Here is a 24,773-nt window from a genome sequence, read left to right as displayed (position 1 = left end):
TAGGGTTCGGAGCTATGACTCACCAAATAAGGAGCGACAACACCATAAAAGGAAATGTATGTCTGTATATGGTGGAAAGTAGATCTCGAAAGAACGTTTCCCCGGATAGAATTCATGCGCGCTAAATTGGTTACTCTTGTACATTTAAAATGTATTTTCAAAGAGAGACATTCTTTAGATGTTAATAACATAAATTATCTACATTGGAAGAGAGACTGGGAATGGTCAAGCGTTTTCGTTGTGAACTATATGTGATCGCGGATTAATACCAATGGGTGTAAATCGAAATGTCCTTATGTGGAGAAGAGTAGGGGGTTGGGCTTGATTGATTAGTTGTAGGCGGAAACATAACTTCTAACTACAACTTTGCACAGTGATCGTAAATTATATGTCATGGACAATTTATTTCGTTTACAGTCATCTGTGGTAATTCATTTGATCGTGTTTTCCTAAAGCTCACAGAGAACACGCAGCACTATATAGCTAGCTAGGCTTTACTTGTTTATTAAGTCGCTAGCTAAATGCCATTTAACTAACTAGCTATCTCTCGGTTAGTTGGATTTCAAGGCAATTTGCACCAACAAGCTGAGGAATGGACAGATTTTGAATAATTTCCGTTCGATCACAACATCGCACATTTACGCATAGACCAGTGGGACCATTGATCGCGGCGGCGCGAGAGGTTTGAAGGCCTGGGGGACAGATTCGGAATGTTGGGTGGAAACGGGGCAGGAATAGGTACAAGAGCAGGGGGCGCGCGATCTGGAAATGGGACTGGGTTGAATGCTCTTCAAGTTAATAACCCAGGAACGAACATGAGTGGTGCTGAAGGTGGAAGGTTTGACGACCGAATCAGAGAATACTCAGCCGAGGTGGTGTACAGCGGCTCTGAACCAGAGTCCGACTCCGGGGATGATGATGAGACCATGGGTTCAGCCGGGGACAGAAGAGGGGTGAAACGGGAGAGAGCTGAGATGGAAGTCGCTGCATCGGCGACGTCGGTGGGGCTACCCCCGGGAGGTTATGGCGGTGTCACGGGAGGTGCAACTGGGGCAAAACCAGGCAAGAAAACCCGCGGACGAGTCAAGATCAAAATGGAATTTATAGACAACAAACTTCGGCGGTACACAACTTTTAGCAAGAGGAAGACTGGCATTATGAAGAAGGTTAGTTGACAGTAGTCTGTCTCTCTGTTTTCATTGCAGACATGCTGCCAACCTGTGCTCGTGCTCTCACACCTGCGCAGACGTTCCATTTCACAGCCACAAGTGTTGGCTCTTTGGTAAAAACTCATGAAAACAAATATTTGCTTTTTGGTCTTAATTTAAGGTTAGCAGTGTGCTTAGGTTTAAAATCAATTTTAAGAGAAATGGTAGAAGGCGGGGGCTGTGGTAACTAGTTATGACCTGTTTCATGTGATGTAACTTACAGCTAACTAATTGATTTAACCTTTCTTTTCTCAGGGAGTCATACTGAGACCAAGGTCTATTTTACAGATGAGCCCTAAATTACAGGAAATACACACATCCAAGTATAAATGCACAACACGGTCATACAAAACAAACACATTCATCAGTAATAAGGTCCTCAATCAGCTTTCTGAATTGCCCTAGAGGCACGAGAATTTCAAATTTCCAGAGTTAGCCATTCCTGAGACCGGTGTGGTAACTTGTATTTCTCAAGTTTGGTAATGATGTTAGGGATATTGGGGCTTTTTGTAAAAGGGCTTTATGAATGAAAACATAGCAATGTATCAACCTACGTGATATCGGAGGGCCAACCAACTCTCTGGTAGAGAATGCAGTGATGAGTACTAAAATTGTCGCCCGTAATAAAGCGCAATGCGCTATGATAAACAGCATTTAATGGCTTTAATGAAGTGGCAGCTGCGTTCATATAGATGATGTCGCCATAGTCTAGGACCGACGTCGACTGAATAATCTGCTTTCTACTATTTAGCGAGAGGCAGGACCTATTTCGATAGAATAAGACCATTTTTCTCAGCTTCTTAAGTAACTCATCAATATGCTTTTTAAAAGCAAGCTTTTCATCTATCCAGATGCCCAGATATTTGTAAGCACTGACACGATCAATATGGACAGCATCCAAAGTACATATGCTTAAATCATCAGACTTATTTTTATGCGCTCTAGAAAACAACATATACTTAGTTTTAGCTGCATTCAGTTCTAATTTGAGGTCAACGTTTTTCTGTAATACAATAAAGGCAGACTGCAGTTCAGATAGAGCCTGGTCAACCGTGGGCGCAATAGCATACACAACATTATCATCTGCATACAAGTGCAGGTTACACTTTTTTTTTTACAGACAAGATGATATTGTTAATGTAAACATAAAAAAGTACAGGACCCAGAATCGACCCCTGCAGGATACCTTTCATAATGTCCAGGAAACCTGATTTAACACCATCAGTAGAGTATTTTTTATTTTATGTGGTAACTTACAGCTAACTCATTTGAGTTCAATGGTCTGAGGCCCTATTATAGATCATATTCATAACACAATGTTTTCATGAGGAGTTCTTGATTAGGCTGTCCAGAGTATCTACTTTTCATGGGCTGCTACATAGTTGCAGGACTGATTAGATTTGTAGAGCAATTCAGCTTCTACAGAGGATCAAGAGAGACTGGTGAGAAGAACATTTGAATGCATTCCTGCAATCACCTCCAAGTTATAGCCCAATAAAAACCGGAGTGTGCAATTACTTGCTGCCAAAGCCACTTTCTTTTCAAGGCAGCTCAATATTGTTTGATCTGGCCTGTTTGGTTAGGCATAACACTATTTGCATTTAGGTTGGGTCATCATGTGTAGGCCGATAACCTCATCCTAGATACGTCTAGGAGCATGCATGTGTTCCTCAGGCCTGTGGTTTTAATGTCACATGCACAAGTACAGTGAAATGCCTTTCTTGCAAGCTCCACAAAATAACATAAGGTAGAACAAAAACACAAGAAAGTAATACGTTTTTCCTTTCGCTTTTATGTACAGGGTCAGTTCCAATACCATATTTACAATGTGCAGGGATACTGGAGTGATTAGAGGTAGATATGTATAGGGGTAAGGTGACAAGGCATCAGGATATATGATAAACAGAGTAGCAGCAGCGTATGTGATGATTGTATGCGAGTGTGTGTAGAGTCAGTATAAATGTGTGTGCTTGTTATGCGTGAGTGTGTAGGGTCAACTCGGTCTGTGTAGCCATTCTGTTAGCTATTTAGCAATCTTATGGCATGGGGATAGGAGCTGTTCAGGAGCCTGTTGGTGTCAGACTTGATGCACCTGTACCGCTTGCCCTGCGGAAGTGGAGACAAGTCTATGGCTTGGGTGGCTGGAGTCTTTAACGATTTTCCGGGCCTTTCACACCACCTGATATAGAGGTCCTGGATGGCAGTGAGCTCTGCCCCAGTGATGTACTGGGCTGTCCGCACCACCCTCTGTAGTGCCATGTGATCGAGGATGGTGCTGTTGCCATACCAGGCAGTGATGCAGCCAGTAAAGATGCTCTCAATGGTGCAGCTGTATAACTTTTTGAGGATTTGAAGGCACATGCCAAACGAGATTAGCAGTAAGGAGATAATTTGGGTTGAGAAGCAGGGAGGTATTTAGGTTGGGAATGAATGATTCCTCCTCAATGGGGCTTTAAGCTCAGGGAGCTAGGCAAGTTCTGTTAGGATACCTAAACTGTACTATGAGTAGCTTACCTTAAGGCCTTTGCAGACTGTACGATTTTAGCCGTCTTTTGCCACGATTTTGCCATCCCAGACAAAATGTCTATGACGTGGGCAAATTCTTAGGTTGTAAACGATTGTCAGACGTCTTGGCTCGTTCAGTGTGACCGGGTCTAGGTCTTCTGATTTGAAGTACCACAACGTGCGGTCGTAGACAATTCTTTTAGCTTTTATCATGTAGTGTGGCTGGTGTTAGGAGCTGATCCCAATGACTGACCAATAGGAACATGGAACCAGCACTGAGTATGCACACAATAATATGATTATTGTGAATAGGCAGATTAATATAATAGTTTGATTTAAATGTTTAGCCTACATGCTGTGCAAGAACGATTTCCCTAATAATCTTGTTTACATGACACATCTGCATGATAAATGTGCAATGTTCTACCACAGCGACCATGTTATTTTGGGGAAGCCTATTTGATTCAGAGTTCGGACATATAAAGGTAGTATGTGAAAACGTTTTCTAAGATGCATACTTTCAGTTTTTCCAAACTCACTTCACTCGCGCATAAGCATAGAGTGAGGCTTGCGCTACTGACACAAAATCCGAGATCAAATACACCGCTGCAGTTGACGTAGCCTCGCAAGCCAATCGCCGAATGTGACGACAGATCTGAAGCAAATCGTAAAATCCAGCCAGGTTGATATCAAGATTTTAATTAGGTAACAGCGCACAGTGACCTGATAATCGTAAAACTGAATCCGACGTAGAGTCTGCAAAGGCCTTTAGGAGTTAAACAATCCCGCTCAGGGCAGGGGTACTTCACGGATTTTTGTACCCAGGTGTGCTGTATGCAGCAGGGAGGGGCAAGAACAAGTTGGCAACCACTGTTACAAAATATAGGCAAGGAAAGGGGCTACCTAGTCAGTTGCACAACTGAATGCATTCAACCGAAATGTGTCTTAGGCATTTAACCCAACCCCTCTGATTCAGAGAGGTGCGGGTGGCTGCCTTAATCAACATCCACGGCGCCCGGGGAGCAGTTGTCTTTTTCCACCTTGCTGACTCTGGGATTCGAACCAGCGACCTTTCGGTTACTGGCCCAATGCTCTTAACCACTAGGCTACCTGCCGCCCCAGGAGGCCCTGGTTCACTTGGAAAAGCAGACTGCAACGTAGAGTAAGGCACTGATTTGATGTGCGACAAAATCTGAGCTTTGAGCTATCACTGCTCCTCCATGGTGCACTGCCAACACACACCCCCTCTTGCAGAGCAATACTGTGTGGGTGCCTAGGCAACCACAAGGTTCCTTCCACTCTGCAATGAGGAGGCAATGCCGCTTCTGCATGGGAAAGGGTATACCTAGTCAGTTGCACAACTGAAAGTCTTCCACATTTCACCCAACCCCTCTGAATCAGAGAGGTGCAGGGAGCTGCCTTAAACGACGTAATCGGCGCCCAGGTAGCAGTTGTTGGGGGTTAATTGCCTTGCTCAAAAGCGAACGGCAGATTTCCCCACCATGCTGGCTCAGGGATTCGAACCAGCGTCCTTTCAGTTACTGGCCCAATGCGCTTAACCACTAGGTTACCTGACGGCCCAGGGTTGGTGTGTGTGTGTGGGTGGGTGTCTGCACAAATGACAACCTACAGAAAGTGTTGCTGCAAAGTGGAGGACACAGGAGCGCTAGGCCTACTCTCTTCAACTCTATATTCTCCTTCCTATCGTTTGCCCCTTCCTGTTTTTGTAGCCTTGTTTTCTAATCAACACTGGTTGCTTTCTGATGTCGTCCCAGTTTTAGGAGCACCATAAAGTGCTTGAATACACTGAATAGCATACACAGCCAACTGGCCAATGGCTTCTGCCAAAAAGATCCCCTCCCCTCCTACTACTATCCCATAGTGCCTGGGAGCCCTGGGCTTGTTCCAGCCATGCTCCCTGCTGCCTACACAGGCACAATGTTATGCTTGGCTGTGGGGTTCCCCTTGGAAACAACAGCTTGTGCTCACCGAGATCCTGTTAAAAGCTTTTAAGAAATGGCTATGCATGGTGGAAGGAAGCTTGGTCTGGGCTGCGTTAAGAAGGGCACTGTGTTGTGGTACTAATAGCCTGTGTAGAACAAACATGACCCTCTGACATGCTGAGTAAGTAATCATGTTAGTTCTATTCATGACATTTCTATTTGCAATGTTCCACAACGTTTTGCCTTCTGAACGTGGCCCTGCACTGCTCTAAGCAACTAATGCGCTTGTTCAGAAACATTTAACTCTTACTCTCCCAATAACCTCTATCCTAACTCTCTCTCCACTCTTGGCCTTTTGTAGGACTACAGCCCAGAGACCACGTTGCTTGTTCTCTCCAATATCAATAAATACTTGTTAGTTAGAAGACGTGCTTGCTGCCACACCATGTTGCATCAGTGCTAAGGAATTCTGTGTGTTTTGGCAGAGCACATTTCTAGAATGTTTGCATTGAATATCCATGTACTGTCATTTTGATTTAGGGATTAAGCTTGTGAGAAAAAGTAATAATTTATTATAAATTAGGCAAATTATTTGGGCTGTGTAGAGCTCCAATAGCAGCTCAATGAAGCCAGATATGAGTGATTGTCTACAGGGGGAGAGAACAGTAATTGTTGCTCATGAGTTGTATGACGTTTTGCATGAAATTTGTATGAATGGTTTTGCATTTATATACCGCTTTTCATGAGGTCTCAAATGACTGCATTGAGACCCTGTGAAAACCCCCACTATAGGCCTATATCCTAAATCCATTTTGTCATTCACTGCAACTGTAGGCCATACTGTATCACAAATTTAACAATATATTGATACATTTAATTCATTTTAATTACTAATAAAGATGCATGCAAAGGCCTGTTGATATCCATCGACGCTCCCAACTGATGACCTCCCTATATCCATATATCAGTGTGCAAGTGCTGTTCGCCATCAATGAAAGAAGTCTACTCAGACAATTGTCTGTCCGATGGGATTTTTCTTGATTTAAGCAGTTATTTATTAGAATCTCCCTACTATTTCTAACATGTATCATAGCATTAAAATGGATCAATGGATGATTAATTTGTACAGTGACAATCACGTTCTCTCTTTTTATTGTTACTGTAAAGTGTTGCGATTTCAAATGCACATCAGCTCCTTACACTCCTGGAAATTGGCCTATATGGATAGGGCCAACTTGAAATGTTTCTAACAGAAGAGTTATTAAAAAGCATATGCATGACCAGAACACTGGCGGCTATGGGGAAATTATTACATTTTGGTTATTTCAGACCAAAGTTGAGGACACAAGACTGAATCCAAACATTACACTGTTGATTTTTGTGCATTTTACATTTACTGTACTTTTCACAGCATTTGTCAATAACGAAATCTGAAAATACTCTGTGGATACTGTACATTCAGTAACATAATAAGAATATTCATTTACATTTTGGAGTAGGTGCAAGATAAGTAAAAAAACGATTACAAGGGTTTGAGTGAGAGGTCTAACTGGGGTCTCCAAGTGGCCACACACCTCTCCAAACTGTGCACAGTTCCTAAGTAATTTCAATGCACTTTTATGACTCAAGGAAAGAGCCTTCACCTATAAGGTGCTTTTTTTTTTAGCTCTCCTAGCTTTACCATTGAGGAACTGAGGCAAGCACACTTGTAGTTTTTTTGTTTTGAACAAAGCTCTGCGTCCCCACCATCATACAATTGCTGTTGTTGTTTACGCAATGCAAAAACGTTCCATTTATATATCGCAATCTTATTATATTTCCAACTAGCTAGCTGTGTTATAAAATACGATCTTAGTGTTTAGGCTTTCAAAAGGCACTTCAGACAAAGATTGTAATTTTGATGCACATAGAATGAGTGCATTCAAGTGCGTGTTCCGCGTCTAATTTTCTTCACAATACGACAACATAAGCTCATTCTGTTCAGGACAATCCAGGGTATAACGCATGTCATCCTTGTAACTGTGTATCAAACTTCGCTATCGTAAACCTTGATACTGTAAATTATATGTTTCCAAATAGGGAAATGTGAAGTGCACATTTGGACTCACGGGTGTGCTTGTATGACATCAAAGCGGTATTATAACCCTCAACGTCTCATCTTTCAGAACACATTGACTCCTTTCAATTTACAGCATTTCCTTCACTCCGGCAACAACAAATGTGCAAAAGGGATGGGGGCATCTTGTTGTCGTGCACATGCTCAAGTTTAAAACGGCTATCGGTCAAAACCGATACAGCGTTGTAAAGCGGCAAACCTGAGCTCTGACCTCATGTATAGCATGTTACTCTACAGCCACTGCGTTCCAATTTAGGCACTTGTCAATGACAAACTCTGCCATTTTCAACCCGTACACAGGAGGACGGGCTGTGAGTGGAAAGGGCTACATGAAGCTTGATTTGATGCCTGACGCTCTCTCATCCCTCTTCCCACTCCCCAAGGCCTACGAGCTCTCCACTCTAACGGGCACCCAGGTCCTCCTCCTGGTGGCCAGCGAGACAGGCCACGTCTACACCTTTGCCACGCGCAAGCTCCAGCCCATGATCACCAGCGAGACGGGCAAGGCGCTCATCCAGACGTGCCTCAACTCGCCCGACTCGCCACCCCTCAACGACCCGTCCACCGACCAGCGCATGAGCGCCACAGGCTTCGAGGAGACGGACCTCACCTACCAGGTGTCGGAGGGTGACGGCTGCACGGAGGCCACCAAGGTGAGGTGGTTAGACAGTGGGATTAACGCAACCGATAGCTGCTTCAGAGAACCTGGGTTACCACGCATCGAGTTGCCTAATGCTGTATTAGATTATGATTTTAGCATAGCAGTTGCATGGAGGTGTTTTTCGAACTCCTAGTTCAACAAACATGTTGATATCACACTTTATTTGGCCTACTGTGCATAATAGTAGTAGTAGTAGTAGTAGTAGTATTTCAGAATGTGGAAGAGGTATATTGTTGCTCTGTTAATTCTTTCTTCTGTTGGGAAATTGGCACAGACCTCGGTACCGAAGAGGTTTGCTAGATTACTATGCACTGCTGGAAAGAAAAGTCGTGTAGAATGTCTTAACCTGTTGCAGCATTCATCATCCCTTGAAAAGCAAAGGTGTTGGCTGTCATAATCTCAGACAGTGTTAGAATCATTGTCTGAGATTATGACAGCCAACACCTTTACTTTTCACCTCCTTATTCTGGTAAAAAGTCTGGGAGAAAAAAAACTGTAGCCACAAAAAAAATAAAAATAAAGATTTGTTTCTGGACCAAAGTCATAGTGCAGCATCACAGGACATAATTCGGCTTAAACGGTTGACATCGCTACAGGGGTCCTTTAACCAAAGCTGACCAATGGGTTAACTGTTAAGTCTCCTTAGACTTCACTATTATTTGTGAGCATATGATCCACAAACACATCTGAAATGCTTCACAGTAGATTGATAAAAATAAGATTCGGCCTCTTTGTCCATATATGGGATGGTTTCCTCTAGTTTCCCTCTTGGCAGAGGGCTGATTGCATTCCATATAAGCTGCAGCTGTTTTCAGCGTTGGTTGGAGACCGTGATTTTCAAGGAAACGTGGTGAGCTCTATGTGAGGAGGTTCAGCGACGTACGCCTACCCGAGGCTAAATCTTATGCTTGAGTAAATAAAAAGGTCCTCGTTGGGTTAGTCTTGAGCTTTATTGTCAACCACTTGAGGTCAAAGTTTCATCTCTCACCTGGCTTAATGCAGAGGGGAATAAATGGTAGCTTCCTCGGATGGTCATGTAGTTGGCTCATTCACCCGGCACAGGCCTACACTTTCACTTTGGAATTATAGCGTGAGCTACACAAGTTCACGTTAATATTTGGTTGTTGGTGATGAACCACGGTACTACTTCGGCTCACAGCTGACGTGGTGGGAGGAATCCTCACTGCTCACTCTGTGGAGAGGAAGTTGCTATTTAAAGGTGGTTAAAGGGGTGTCTGTCTGACTAGTCACCTCTCAGTTGTGGTGTTGTGCAAAGCACTGATAGAAAGACAGAGTACAGACGAGGTAGAGCCGCACGCTGGTGCAAGGAAGCTGTTGTCAGGAACAATAATACAGATGGACAGGGATGCTATTCAGGAGCAAAAGTGGGCTGGGCTTGGGTTCTAGACTCAGACTACAGCCAGACAGACGCCCACAGTCAGTGTCATAACAAGGAACAAGGCAATCCAAATCAAACTTAGTAGGGCATAACCCACGTAACCTCGTTTTTCATTGTTTGCTTTACTCTCAGTAAAGAGACAGGCTGTGAGCTCGTTGCATGGGGGTGAGCCACGGGGCCCCCGAGGTGTTTGTTCACTCATTTTGTCCCCTCTCTTTTGAAAGAGACTCGTTCAGCAAATGTTTATGGAGGAGGAAATGGACTTATGCTGAGAGGGAGAACTTGTTCAAATAGGCTAATGTAGATGTCCTCTAGAAAGAAAAAAGGAAACCAAGTGCCCTAGACTAGAATGCATGATGATGAATACAAGACACTGAATGCGGTTAGTTGAGTCGGTTTCTTTTCGCCAATTACACTACCAGTCAAAGTTTGGACACACCTACTCATTCAAGGGTTTTTCTATATTTTTTTACTATTTTCTACATTGTAGAATAATAGTGAAGACATCAAAACTATGAAATAACACATGGAATCATGTAGTAACCAAAAAGGTGTTAAACAAATCAAAATATATTTGAGATTCTTCAAATAGCCACCCTTTGCCTTGATGACAGCTTTGCACACTCTTGGCATTCTATAAGCGCTTCAAACGTTCATTTTTAGCGCTCCAGGAACAAACGTGCAGCTGAATGCAGCATTGCTGTCGGCACACTTGACATTTCCTGCAGTTGAGTAGTAGCCAACCTACTGCCCAAATGTCGCTGTACAAGTTTCCCCTTTAAATGATCTTTTGTTGCCGTTTTTGTTTATTGGATATTCATTGACAAGCTTTAAACTAAGCCAAACTGCCACATCCTAGTAGAACTGCGGCACACATCTGTGCATTTTCTATCCGCTGCGCTATAAACAGGACACACGTAAACAACGTAGTTGACGGTGAATATACCAATGCGAGCTCAGAAAGTACATGGCAACTATTAAAGTGGCACTCCAGTCTCCTTTTCATCTCATTTAGCACCTGATTTACTTCAAGCTGCAATATGTCACTTTTGGGCGAGCCGGCCAAATTCACATAGAAATGTGTGTTTTATAGATCTGTCATTCTCATTGAATGCAAGTCTAAGAAGTGGTAGATCTGTTTTATATGTGCTATTTCTATGCTTGCTGTACTCAGTTTCGTTTTTGCGTCTTTTACTTTCAGTTTTGTACACCAGCTGAAAAATACAATATTTTTGGTTATGGAAAATATATTTCACAGCGGTTTAGATGGTACAATGATTCTCTACACCACAGGTGTCAAACTCATTCCACAGAGGGCTGCGGGTTTTCACTCCTCCCTTGGAATTGATTGATGAATTAAGGTAACTAATTAGTAAGGAACTACTTGCTTATACTATACTTAAACTATACTTGCTTGTTTTGTCACAGAAACTGAAATTAGGCTAACTTAAAATTGTATCTACCAGGAAATGCCGGTGCGATTTCTGCATAGTGCATCTTTAACAAAAGGCTTAATAGGTGGTCCAGGTAAGTTATTTGGTAAAAAATAAGAGTGCAAAGCTGTCAAAGGCAAAGGGTGGTTACTTTGAAGAATCTAAAATCTAAAATATATTTTGATTTGTTTAACACTTTTTTGGTTACTACATGATTCCATATGTGTTATTTCATTGTTTTGATGTCTTCACTATTATTCTACAATGTAGAAAATAGTAAAAATAAAGAAAAACCCTTGAATGAGTAGGTGTGTCCAAACTTTTGACTGGTACTGTACATTTTACAGACAGTATATTTTTTTACTTGACAATTGCCACCAAAGCAAGCAAGCCAACCGTGTAGGCTATTTGGCTTTGCTCTTGGCGAGCTACATGAGCATATTGAACTATATTTTCTTTGGTAGTTTGCCAATTCAAGCGAGGAGTCCTACGCCTCATTAGTTATTTCCCAGCATTGTTCGTTCAAAATGGAAAATGGAATCATCTCGTCATCGCTGTCTCTCCCCTCCCATCCCCAGACTCATCTGCTTTGCTTGATTTTCATGAAGATAGTTAGCACACCAGATTGCTCACAAACTACTTGTGTCCAGGAGTTGAAGCTTAGCCCTTCGATGGAATCCTCGATGTGTATCAGCAACTTGTCGAATCTAAAAAACTGAGTGTGCTGACTGAGATGGACAGAGTGCATTATTTTTCTGAAAGTTTCTCGGCATGAGAGAACTTAAATACATTTGGTTGGTACATCCCCTTATCTACATATCATAACACAGCCATACAGACATACATATATAGATTCTCTCCAAATGCACTGATAACAGATCAATATCATAAATATATCTCTCCTGCTTTCTCCATTTCTCTGGACATGATGAAGCCGACGTTCACCATGGCCAATCTGCCTGCCAGTGTCAACACCCAACCCACGTCGACGTCCTCGTCCTCCACTTCCTCCTCCTCCTCCTCCGTGGCCATGCACTTGCAGAACAGCATCCCTGCCACCTGCTGGCAGGTCTCGGCGGGCGTCAATACTCACAGTGCCACCAGCAGTGCCAACGGCACGGTGCTGAAGACCTCGGCCACGTCAACGAGTGTCATGCTACCCGGAGGGTTCACCCTCATGTCCGGTGAGTGAGGGGGTCTCCTGTTTTTTATTTATTTAGATATCTCACTTTCTTTGCCTCATCATTTACCCCTTTTATTACACACCTTATTGGCTTGATTTTCATCCGTGTCACACCCAATTTTATTTACTTCTATTCACCCCCCTGAATTTTTCCCTTGCTTCAGAATTGTCATTACAAAAAAATTGGTTTTGAGAATATTGCACCCCAATAAAAATGTTTTTTGTGTGTTTCTGCATGTGGTTTGTCTGTTTTGTCTGTATGGCTGTGTTTTGCCTGAGTGTGTTTTGTCTGTGACTTTGTGTTTGTGAGTCTCTTTTGTCTGTGGCTGTATTATTTTCTGTGAAGCTGTATTTTTTTTAAATGTGAAGCTGTCTGTATTTTGTCTGAGGCTATGTTTTGTCTGACATGTGTTTGAGGATGTTTTGTCAGTGATGCTGTGTTTTATCTGTGGCTGTTTTTGTTTGTGTGGCTGTGTCCGTTTTCCCTCCATCTTATCTTTTGTCTTTCTCGCTGTGTTGTCTTTGTGTTTTCTTGGTCTATGCGCCGGTTCCGCTGCGTGAGACCTGTGCACCGCTAATCTTCTCTGCGTGCCCTCTAGGCACAACGCTTCCCCCTGGCATGCACACCATTCCGCTCAGTCAGCTGCAGGCCCTCCAGGGCACCTTGGCCCAGACCAGCATCACCACCGCTACCGCAGGGCACACACAGCAGGGTCAGCAGACCACCCTGCTCCGCCTACCCGCAACTGTCTCGCTCACAGGTCAGGGGCTTCTTCACCCCACCGCGTCATGTTTTTGTTTCCTTGCCACGATACTTCCGAGCATCAACTCTCCCTGAATTGCAAATCAACCCCTAGATCCTACACTCTTGGCAGGCAATATGCCTTAATGAAAGAAATGGTCTGCACAACATAAATCATCTTCAATGATGAATTTATTCTCTGTACGGCCGCAGCCTTCTTTAGTGTACAGAATAACCAATTGTGTTACTTTTTAGACGATTCTGCCTTACATATTAGAGGGCATGATGGCGCTACCACTATTTTGCTTACACACATCCAATCCTCTCCGATCTACACCAAGGGGTTGATTTAGGGTCTGTCTCCCTCTGTCTGCATGCATCTCTCACTGTCTAAGTTTGTGTTGTCGGTCTCCAAATTGAGCCCAGTTTGTTTGCATCTAGGATCCCAGTAATTTCTCTGTAGCTACCTCTTGTCGCTGTTCAAAACTGTATCTCCCAATATCTCTATGCCTGTCTGTTAGCGTCCTTTTCTAGGTTTACCTCACTGTCTCTCTATGCATCTCGGTCTCTCTCTCTGCATATTTGTCTGAGCCTGCGTCAGTGTCTCTTCCTGGACTTTAGTCCATCTCTTTGCGTCGCAAAAATACTGACATTTACAACGCAGTGAGAAAGCATGTTTGAATGAACTCTTATGAGGTTTGAATATGGTGCTCTGCTTGCAAGCAGTCACAGGAGAGGGCTCATTTGTTGACGGGACAAAGGGAGGCAATGAGGATGGATAAAGACTAATGGAAGGGTAAACGGGAGCTATATTATAGGAAGTGGAGTGGGAGGAGTAGCAAAGTCAGTGTGTAGATAGGGACAGGAATATAGGAGAGAGGATATTTCAGTCTGTTCACTGGTCAGTGTTTGTTACTGAATGGGTGTGTGTGTGTGGGGGGGGGGGACGCGCATTAAGGCTGTTACTGATTGTGTGTAGCAGAGTTCTAACTGCTGTTATCACAAGAAAAGGGGAAGATGGCTTTGTCCACATATGCAAGCCGACGCCCCAAGTAATTTTTGAGCAGGGTTAAAAATAACCCCCAGAGTTTTATCAGTTGTCTTAGCGGATGGAAAAAAAAGTGGGAGTTGAAAAAGTACCACACTTGTGTCCAATGTATCCGTACATATTTTTCGGTACTTCTGTGCAACTTCCAGTGCGCGTTTACTGTGAACACTGAGGCTGTAGTCGCTTTAAGTTAGTTTTAACAGTGGCCAAGTAGGCTACTGTGGCTATTTGATCATAATGTAGGCCTACCAGAGTGGCCTACCATCAAAAACAAAGGAGAAAATGCATCCTATAAAATTCAAGCCAGTCTCAAAATACAACACTACCCCTTTTTAAGAAGATGTCTAGAAATGTACATGTTTTGTGCTCTTGTAGGAAGCAATCATTCCCCTATTGCTGACTACAGATTATCTATAACTGGGCTAGTAACTCACTAACTAGCAAAGGATATGAACAAAATGTGCACACATGGCTACATACAGCTCTCGCTTTGATCTCAAAACATCTACTCACGACCGCTCATGCTGTAAACACAGTCCAGTTTAAAGTAAATGGCACAGATTCATATTTCGACTGGCAATGGTCTATTTGCGCATAGGCATACTGCAGCTCTGATTGGTTATGCCACACCGGTCTGTGTAGAGTACGGGCTGAGTAGTGGGTGTCAATGCAATAGAATCCTACTCTGATGCGTTCTGCCTACAACAAAATCTCTTGCATAGTTAGTTTTGCATACTAAGACTTGCATAGTTTTTGTTTCGGTATGTTGCATTGAAGGTGGCTAATATTGGGTTGATTCGATCCCAATTGCCACAGTAAAGGGAAACATTGATAGTGTTAACTAACAGGGAAAACTCTAGAAAGTTGAGTGAAGTTTAATCTCGTGCTTCTCTCAGTGGGCTGATATTTCTTCTGCGCAGCAGTCCCGGGGCTACTGCACGGATGCGCGCTGCTTAGAGGGAACATTGCTTGTGTCAGTTTTATATCTCACTTGGTGTTCATCTTCATGAACTGTAGTGAAAGTAGGCTAACAGCTGTGCACGTTCTTTTAAAATTGTCAGTAGTAATATCCAAAAGTACTTCATTTGTAAAATCACAACGGCTGAAAATGGAACACCTTTTTGTGTTAAATAGCATATCTGACAGTTGTATAGAGGGGGATTCTGTGTTGCTTTTCTGTAGGTCAGTTAACCCTTGCTCAGCCTTGTCCACACCACTTAACCGGTACACACTCATAACTAACCCGTTCATATTTACCACCGAACTGTAGTTATGTACCTAGCAGAGGTAACATGCAAACTTGGACTCTATAATGAGTGTGCGAAAATAGCAGAATAGTTGAATGGCAAATGAATATTCTCACTCTAGGTGTGTGTGCATGTGCGTCTTTCTCAGGTGGAGGGATGGGCCAGCAGCTGCAGGCCATTCAGGTTCACCCCAGCAGCCAGCAGAGCTCTGTGAGCCACAGTGACCTCTCCCACATCACAAGCAGCTCCACAGGTAAACAACAACAACCATACACTCTCACTGCAGCCTGTCAGTGCTTATGAGCCCATTTTACTATAATGCCAATGTGATTTGAGGGGAAGGGGGGGGGGGGGGGGTTGTAAACAGCACTGCGATAATATTATTAGTATTATGAGAAAAAAAAAGTTTAATGTTAATTGTTAAATTGCTATATGATGACTAGTAGGCTATTTACCCCACTCTCAAACGCGACAAGCAGCGGTCTGTTTACAAGTTGATGTAATAATGAAACGGGCTCATTGATGGATCCAATCCGAAGGAGGAGGGTCTGGAATGACTGGTGTAGAAGAGCAGTAGCCCCATCTAGAGGGCAAATAGAGAGACTGACATGAGTGCTACTTCTTAGTGGCAAGTGAATCCGAAATCGACCTCTAGGCTCTAGCTCTTCCTCTAGGCATTCCTGTAGATCTGAAAGGACTGGACAGGTATTAACAATATGGTAATTGCTTCTCCTTGCCTTCTCATAGGCAGAGATACTGTATATAATGACGAGATGGTCTTGTCTCCGCCCTAACAAAGGGAGTCGTCCCAAAGGCAGGAAGGCAGGCGGTCTGCTTATCTTTGACGGGAGTAAACCCTCTCGCTTCACCTCTTCCTCTCTGTCATAGGTTAGATGGAGTTTCCTCCATTTTTCTTACCTTTCTAATCCTTGCAGATTTATTGGGCCCAGTTTTTCAAAACCTTTCTGATTTGGATTTCGGCAATCGGATTGGATTAAATGTTAGATTTTGGTATTTCAAAACAGAAAACTCGAATTATTCTGATCATTTGGATTGGGATTTGGTCATCCAATCTGACCTTTAATCAAGATTAACCAATGATGTGTATATATAAACCCTGGATTGCTGATGCTATGTATTGACCAATAAGAGGCTTTGAAGCCACCGGCCACCATATTGGTACTCCTCAGAAGGTGCAGTCCTCCATAGGAATGAATGGAATTCTACAGTATTTCAATTAAATGTTTCAAGGTCAGAATTACGTATATTTGAGTATTTATTTGTTGTAGTGGGGACTGTAACATTAGTACTCTTTAAAAAATTATGTTAAGGAATAGGTTTTAATATTTTTTTAATGTTCAGTTCACATAATATAATTTTTAAGTATGCATTAAGGTGTCTGTAATAGAATATACTTGTCAAAAACGAATGTAGACATTTAATTAATGCATCTCTAAAGGATCCACTTTTTAAAAAAAAAATTAAACAAAGAGTACCAAAATGGCTGCTTGGTGGCTTCAAACAGAGCTCCCTGTCAGTCAACCAGGGCTTATACATACCTTTAAAATCATTAAAGGAGAAGTTTCCTTTTTTTACAACCAAATCTCTATTTTTTATGTAAATGGCATGTTATAGAAGGGTCCAGACACCTTTTTTGTGATTTCACATGTTTTTGAGAAATGTGCCCCAAACAACAGCAAATCACTTCTTCGTGCTCGTTGTGTAGTATGGAGGCCCTGAAAAAACATGAACAAATGCTCCAAAAACACCCAAATACACTTTAGAAAAGGGAAAAGCTCTCAGTATAGTGATACAGGTCTTTTAGATGTTGTACAAATGAAATTGTCATTCCAAACTTTATCCGCAATGTTATATTCCCTTTTGTGTGTTTCTCAAACTTGAAATCACAAAAAAGGTGTCTGGACCTCCTTCTATAATAGAGATTTGGTTGTAAAAAAGGAAACTTCTCCTTTGACATTTTTTCCAAACTCAAAGGTGTGATTAGGATAGTTTTGATACCAAAAATGTGGATAATGTTGATCCCACTGGAAGGGTGGATATAGAAATGTGAAAGGGACTACAACTGAGAAATGTCAATGTCACTAAGGTGGGGAGATCAAACCGCAGTATTCCATCTGAAAACCAAAGGTTACTAATTGTATTAAATGCTTGACTGCAGTATAGGTATGTGGTCATTTGTTACATTGAGAAGTGTCAAATTATATGCATGTACTTGCAGTACAAGTGATATGCAAGCTCTATTTTTTTATCTTAGTTGCCTTTATTAACATAGTTCTGTAGCTCAGCTGGTAGAGCATGGCGCTTGTAACGCCAGGGTAGTGGGTTCGATCCCCGGGACCACCCATACACAAACATTTATGCACGAATGACAGTAAGTCGCTTTGGATAAAAGCGTCTGCTAAATGGCATATTATATATATATATATATATATATTTTTTTTTTTTTTCTGTTTAACTATGACTGTGTAGAAGTAGTAACATGACCTGTTCAACATGTTGAAGTCACGATTCATAATTGTACGAATGAACCTTGCAGAATATTGATATGCACCCCTTGTTGTCCTGTCTCCCTACTCCAGTGAGCCTCCCCACCACCATCGTCACGTCCTCGGTGCCCTCGACGATGGGTGGTCACATGATGTACCCTGGCGCCCACACTGTTATGTACGCCACACCTACGACCTCGTTGGGCGACGGCAGTCTGACCGTGCTCAACACCTTCCCACAGACAGCCCATACTCAGTCCCATGACCCCGGTGAGCCAATTAGAGTCCAGACGCCACAACTGGCCTAACAGGGCGCTGATATACACTGAGCTCAAAGTATTGGTACAGTGACAACTTTTTTGTTGTTTTGGCTGTACTCCAGCATTTGGAAATTGAAATGATACAATGAGGTTAAAATGCAGACTGTCAGTAATAATTTGAGGGTATTTTCATCCATATTGGGTGAACCGTTTAGAAATTACAGCACTTTTTGTACATTGTAATTTTTGTACTTTTGCTCTTTACTGCAGAGCGGCATGCAGTCACGTTGAAATAGCTTAGTCTCGTCTGTCATATCATGATGTTGTCACTATCGACGATGGCTGTCAATCATCCTCGATAGACGATACTATCGTAATATCGGCCAAACCTACTGGCTCGTTTTATGTGTGCGATTCATTTATTTGACTTTTTTCCCCCCCCTCCCAACTAGGTGCTGTATCGCAGGTGTTCCTCACAGGACATCCTGGGACAGTTCAGATCCCTGTGTCAGCAGTGCAGATCCACCCGGTAATGATACCCATGTCCCTCTGTCACCATAACTCTACTGTCATTACTGTCACCTAAACACTACTGTCACCTCAACATTACTGTCACCTAATCCCCTCTCCTTTTGACCTGTAGATGGTGATTGGTCAGCAGTCAAGCAGCAGCAGCAATCTCACAGAGCTTCAAGTGGTCAACCTGGACGCCCATCATCACTCAAAGGACGTTTGACCCGCCCACATATCAATAGACTGCTTTACCGAGACACACATTTAAATGCACACACGCCAGGGGATCACTGATGCCTTGCCAACAGACTGCCACCCCTATTTATTACTGCCATTTCACAGCAATTATACATTTTTTTTTTTTATAAACCTTGTAAGAATATGCACACACACTTACAATGGTGTTACAGAGGATTGACGTGTGGTACCGCCATTTTACTTTGTATCCATTTTTGTATATTTGTATTTTATTTTCTTTCTCTGCAAGAGTTGCTTGGCTTGACATATCCACACGTTGCTGGGGCTACAGCTTCACATTTCAATCAGACACTTGTAATGTGTGCACATAACGGTTGTATGTATGTGAACTGAAAAGAGGTTTTGATATTTTGTTTTTCTTATGAATGTATTCTCTTTTAAGCCCTCTGTGCATCCTAATGTTGATATTTTTATTATGTTGGCTAATGAATGATAACTCTACAATACCAGTTGCTGTCATTAGGGTAATCATATATTTTTATTTCATTTCTGGGGGGAAATGTGCCAAATGATAACAGTATCTATTTACTGATAATGCTACAGTTAAATAAATATATACTCAATTACGCACAGATACACACAAACAAAGCATTACCCTCAAAATCAAGCATCTGTCAGATTCACATACGTGTACATCATGACTCTGGGCTGACTCTGCCATGTAGCTTGAGTGTGCTACGCTTCTGTGCTGTGCTACAATGGGCTGATACACTGGCTTGTCCTTGTCCTCTGACAGGGTACCACCACTGGTCTAGGTACAGTACTGCCCTATCATTCTGTAGGTTAAGGAATTACTTTTGAACATCACAAGGTTAATCTGGAAGGCTGACACCGGCACTTTTTCCTCTTCTCTGTGTGAATATACAGCACTTACTGTGTTGCCGCAAAGAATAGTACTGTATTTCCCATCAAAACAACTGAACTATTACCCCAATTGTAAGGGTGTGTTTTCAGGATGCTGGTTACGATTTCAATATTGAAGGACATTGTCTTAGTACCTAATACCCAAGATTGTATATATTTTTTTTACACTTACAATATCATACCCTATGCCAGTCTAGGTTGTCATAGTTAAATCTTCAAGAAAAAAAATCTGGAATATGTCTATCTGGGTTGTGTTCATTAGGCACCAAACGGAAGAAAAACGATCATATCAAAGCCTGTTTAGCCCATATTTTAGAAATAGGCTCTGCAATGGTGGGTATTAGTATAACTGCACAAGTGTGGTTTTTAAAGAGGAAATCATCAAGACAGTATTTATCGGTGTGGTTCTCTTGTGCTCAACCATTGCCATCGTGAGGGAAAAGCAACAACATCAAAATGTTTAATGGGTAATAATATTAATTTACTTTTGTGGGAATCCTTGAATAGCAAGCACCACTTTTCTATCACTTGGCTTGCCTGAAAAAAGACACACACAGCTTCATGCCCACATTCTCTACCACTTGAACATCTTCTGAGATGGTTTTTGACTGTTAACCATTGTCACCTATGTCAAATATCTATTCTTCAATTTAAATGTATGAATAAAAAGAATGTTTGTAGTTGGTCACCAATATTTCCCCGCTTCCTGTATGAAACAAACTGAAAAAGAATGGCCACAGTATTCCCTGAAATTGTTGTGTAAATAGGACTACATGAGTAGCCTTAGCTGATATGTCAATAGCTAGGTTTCCATCCAATTGGGGTCAGATTTTCATGTGAATATTCTAAAATAGGCATAAAAAAAGATGCGCAATTTGCCACCAGAGGTGTGTTTCCATCAAACGTACTTGTTGCGGCTACAATGCTGTGCGTGATGACATAGTGCACATAAAAAAACATGCGTTATGAACACCCCTCCTCTCCAACTAGTAATTACTAATGGGAAAGTACGTGAATGCATCCAACTGGTATTTCAACTTCACAACTGGTCATTTCCACCTTCCCACTTGGCTATGAATGCAGCATTAATAAGCCTTTGTCAGAAATCAGGACTAATAAAGCCAATGCAACTGCCAGTTTTACAAATGCTAGGCTACCACCAGATGGGCATTCATAACATTGCATATACAACAGTTCGCTGATAAAGTGGACAGGGTAGGTTACAGTGGAGACTCCTCAGAGGAGGACCATTCTCAGTGAATTTCATAAAAATATATATTTTTAAACATTTAAAAAGTTATCCTTTTTAGATAAAACTATACTAAATATAATCACGTCACCAAATAATTGATTAAAACACACTATTTTGCAATGAAGGTCTACAGTAGCCTCAACATCATTCTGTAGGGTAGCACCATGTTGTAGCCGGAGGACAGCTAGCTTCTGTCCTCCTCTGGGTACATTGACTTCAATACAAAACCTAGGAGGCTCATGGTTCTCACCCCCTTTCATAGACTTACACAGTCATTATTACAACTTCCGAGGACGTCCTCCAACCTATCAGAGCTCTTACAGTATGAACTGACATGTTGTCCACCCAATCAAAGGATCAGAGAATGAATCTAGTACTGAAAGCATAAGCTACAGTTAGCTAGCACTGCAGTGCATAAAATGGGGTGAGTAGTTGACTCAAATAGAGAGAAAGATAATAGTTGAACATTTTTAAACAAATTAATTTCTTCCAAAATGAAGGAGAAGGGAGAGAGCTTCTGCCATTTTTTTTTCTCTCACTTACTTAGCTAGCAAATGCAGCTAGCTGGTTTAGCCTACTCAAACACCCTGCTCAAACAGAGGGATGTTATGTTAGCTAGCTGGCTATGACTATCCAACACAACACTGGAACTCTTCCAAGTTAAGGTAAGTTTGGTTTTACTAATTTATTGACACTGGAGCCCGCCGGTGTAGGTGCTAAACTGCTTACTGACTGTACACTGTAACGTTACTGCATGATTGTAGCGGGTTTACTAACGCGTTAGTTCTATTAGTTATGTTGACTATGACTTTACCTTAGCTAATATGGTGACAACGATGTAGGCTGTGTGTAGAAGTTATGATATGGTTGGGCTTGGAAAGGTTTTTTCGCCTGGTCACATACAGCTGATGTGTTGTGCATTGAAGTCCACAAGTGAAGGGAAAAGGTGAGAGGAGGAGAGCGCATAGATGCGAGAAGGAATAAAACGTGTCTGTTATGAAAGTGAACTGTCTTTACGTGTGATCAGGGGTGTATTCATTCCGCCGATTCTGTTGAAAAACTTTTTTTTTAAAGCCAACGGAACAAAACGGCGATAAACATACCTGAATGTATCCAATAGAAACTATTGTTTGCAACTGTTGGACTAATGATTACACCCTATATCAGCTAGATGCAGGCAAGAGTGTCTGTCACTGTCTGTCCCTCAAAATTTTCTCTACACCTCTGTGCACCTACATTGTAAACTTTTATTCATAGGTTAAGTTGTAGCAACCTCATAATGGGTATAGGGAACATTCGAGTATCATGTAGTAGCCTAAACCTATCACTGTTACATTGAACTGGGTGAATGGAATATGGTGTAATAGAAATAAGGCCATGCTCATGAAAAATAATATCGTCCTCACTCATCTTTAAACAGCACTAACCGCCACTGGTAGGTTATATGATGAGATATGGATCAGAGCAATACTCCGTCTTTTCCTGGAGATCCAGTCCACCCACTTCTCACATCCAAAGTGGAAAGACTGGGTCCTCATTTTCCTTAAATTCTGTACCGGAAGAATTCCGGACCATGATGTGGAGCTCTTCCCTACTGCGTCAATGCGCAAAATGGTAGCAATATCGTCTGGATATAAATTGATGTGCAACAACATTTATACATTCACCTTCTGCTACCCTTCTGTCAAGCTGTCTACGCATACAATTTGATGTATACATCGATTTATCCAGCATATGCACCACACAGAACGCACTGCAACTGCCTCTGCAAGGCAATGCTGCAAGGCAAACGCAGCATTCCATTGGAAATTATGCCTCGATCACACCGACAGTGTTATGCATTTTGGTACACCACAAGTACATTCATTTCCAATGGAACGCTGCGTTTGCCTTACAGCATTGCCTTGCAGAGGCAGTTGCAGTGCGTCCTGTGTGTTGCATAGGTTGGATGTATTGATCCAACATATGCGTCAAACTGTATGCGTAGACCGCTTGAAAGAAACGGTTGAACATTTGTTGCACACATATCCAGATGATGCTGCATACCATTCTACGCAATAACACTGTTGGTGTGATCGAAGCGTTATTCTACTTCTGGTGTACCAAAACGCAAAATCATTGTAGGTATGATCGAGGCATAAACCAGTACTGTGAAATCCTACAGCCTGTCTCCAAGCCACTAGACAAGTTCGGGATCTGGTACAGGGTCAGAAGGTACAAAGTATGTCTAAGTAAGATCAACGGACCTCCAGTACAGATCCCTAACTCCATCTTGCTGGGTCCCTACAATGGAAAAATCAGTTATCATGGTCAGACCCTGCGCTGTTACAGCTATCACGGTCTGGGCCATCAGGTCAGAGATTGTCATAAAGTTGGAAGTGCGCTGGCCTGGGCCACATTAAACAACCTATGTGTTGTGATAATTGCTTTGTTTGCTTGATAACCTGTTAGTTCATATGCCTTGCCACCGTGATATATAGGCCTAAGGCCGAGACAATAAGAAGACACAGTGGCAGAATAAATTGAACACCACCTTAGTTTCATCACAAAACCGGAGAACAACAGAGCATATTGCATGTAACAAAGAGTAATATGACCTACAGCATGGTCAATCAAGTTAATGTTTCCGACATTTTCGGACTACTAACAACTATTGATTTAGAACACTTGAGAGTTACCGCAACTCTCAAAGAAAATAGGAGCTGCCTCCACTATTCCAGCACCATTTCAACATGATCAAATCACCTATGCTTAGTCTAATACAGCGACAACTAAAAGATACCAAAAACAATTTAGTCCAATCAACGTAAGCTAAATATCATGTGGCTGTCCATTGTACTGATTTGTGTGTGTGTGTGTGTGTGTGTGTGTGTGTGTGTGTGTGTGTGTGTGTGTGTGTGTGCGTGCGTGCATGCGCGCGCCTAAGTAGAAAAAAACATGTTGACTCACACTACTTGTAGAGAATCGCCAATGCTATCATCTCTCTGTCATGTTGCTGAAACGGTCTATGACTCTATCATACAGTACACGCTTTTAGTTTTTGTTGTCCTAGGCTACCTGGCTAAAAAGCTTGCTCGTTAGTCTAATTTTCGTTCATGTGCAACGATGAGCCAGCTAGTTAACATTAGCCTACTACATATAGCTACAGTACCAGTCAAAAGTTTGGACACACCTACTCATTCAAGGGTTTTTCTTTATTTTATACGATTTTCTACATTGTAGAATAATATATTTTGATTCGTTTAACACTTTTTTGGTTACTACATGATTCCATATGTGTTATTTCATAGTTTTGATGTCTTCACTATTATTCTACAATGTAGAAAATAGTAAAAATAAAGAAACCCTGGAATGAGTAGGTGTGTCCAAACTTTTGACTGGTACTGTACATATTGAACTTCCATGCTCTCAGGCCAGGGGAACAATGTATGAACTTATGGTTGGATCAGAATCACCATTATAATCATTGGCCTGTACAGAGAATCAAATCAATCAAATCAAATGTTATTGGTCGCATTACACATGTTTAGCAGATGTTATTGCGGGTCTAGTGAAATGCTTGTGTTCCTAGCTCCAACAGTGCAGTAATATCTAACAATACACACACATCTAAAAGTAAAATAATGGAATTAAG

General features: G+C 42.0%; 1 protein-coding gene across 2 annotated transcripts; it reads left to right on the top strand.

Moving 5' to 3' along the window:
* The first annotated feature begins 327 nt into the window (after positions 1-327).
* LOC311113521 (serum response factor-like) lies at positions 328-20,575 on the top strand. 2 transcript variants are annotated; one of them, XM_084156761.1, is made up of 8 exons: positions 359-1,166; positions 8,156-8,425; positions 12,200-12,449; positions 13,048-13,209; positions 15,634-15,738; positions 18,086-18,262; positions 18,705-18,781; positions 18,896-20,575. In XM_084156761.1, the coding sequence occupies exons 1-8, from the start codon at positions 711-713 to the stop codon at positions 18,986-18,988; spliced, it is 1,590 nt and encodes a 529-aa protein (XP_084012887.1). In that variant the 5' UTR covers positions 359-710; the 3' UTR covers positions 18,989-20,575. The 2 variants fall into 2 exon arrangements, with proteins under 2 accessions (XP_084012888.1, XP_084012887.1); XM_084156762.1 differs by lacking the exon at positions 13,048-13,209 and having other exon boundaries at positions 328-1,166.
* Positions 20,576-24,773: the final 4,198 nt, after the last annotated feature.

This window comes from Coregonus lavaretus (assembly GCF_964263955.1).
Source record: "Coregonus lavaretus genome assembly, chromosome: 40".
Lineage (NCBI taxonomy): Eukaryota > Metazoa > Chordata > Actinopteri > Salmoniformes > Salmonidae > Coregonus > Coregonus lavaretus.
The sequence above is the reverse complement of the archived record's forward strand: the minus strand, read 5'-3'. Positions and strand labels throughout refer to the sequence as shown.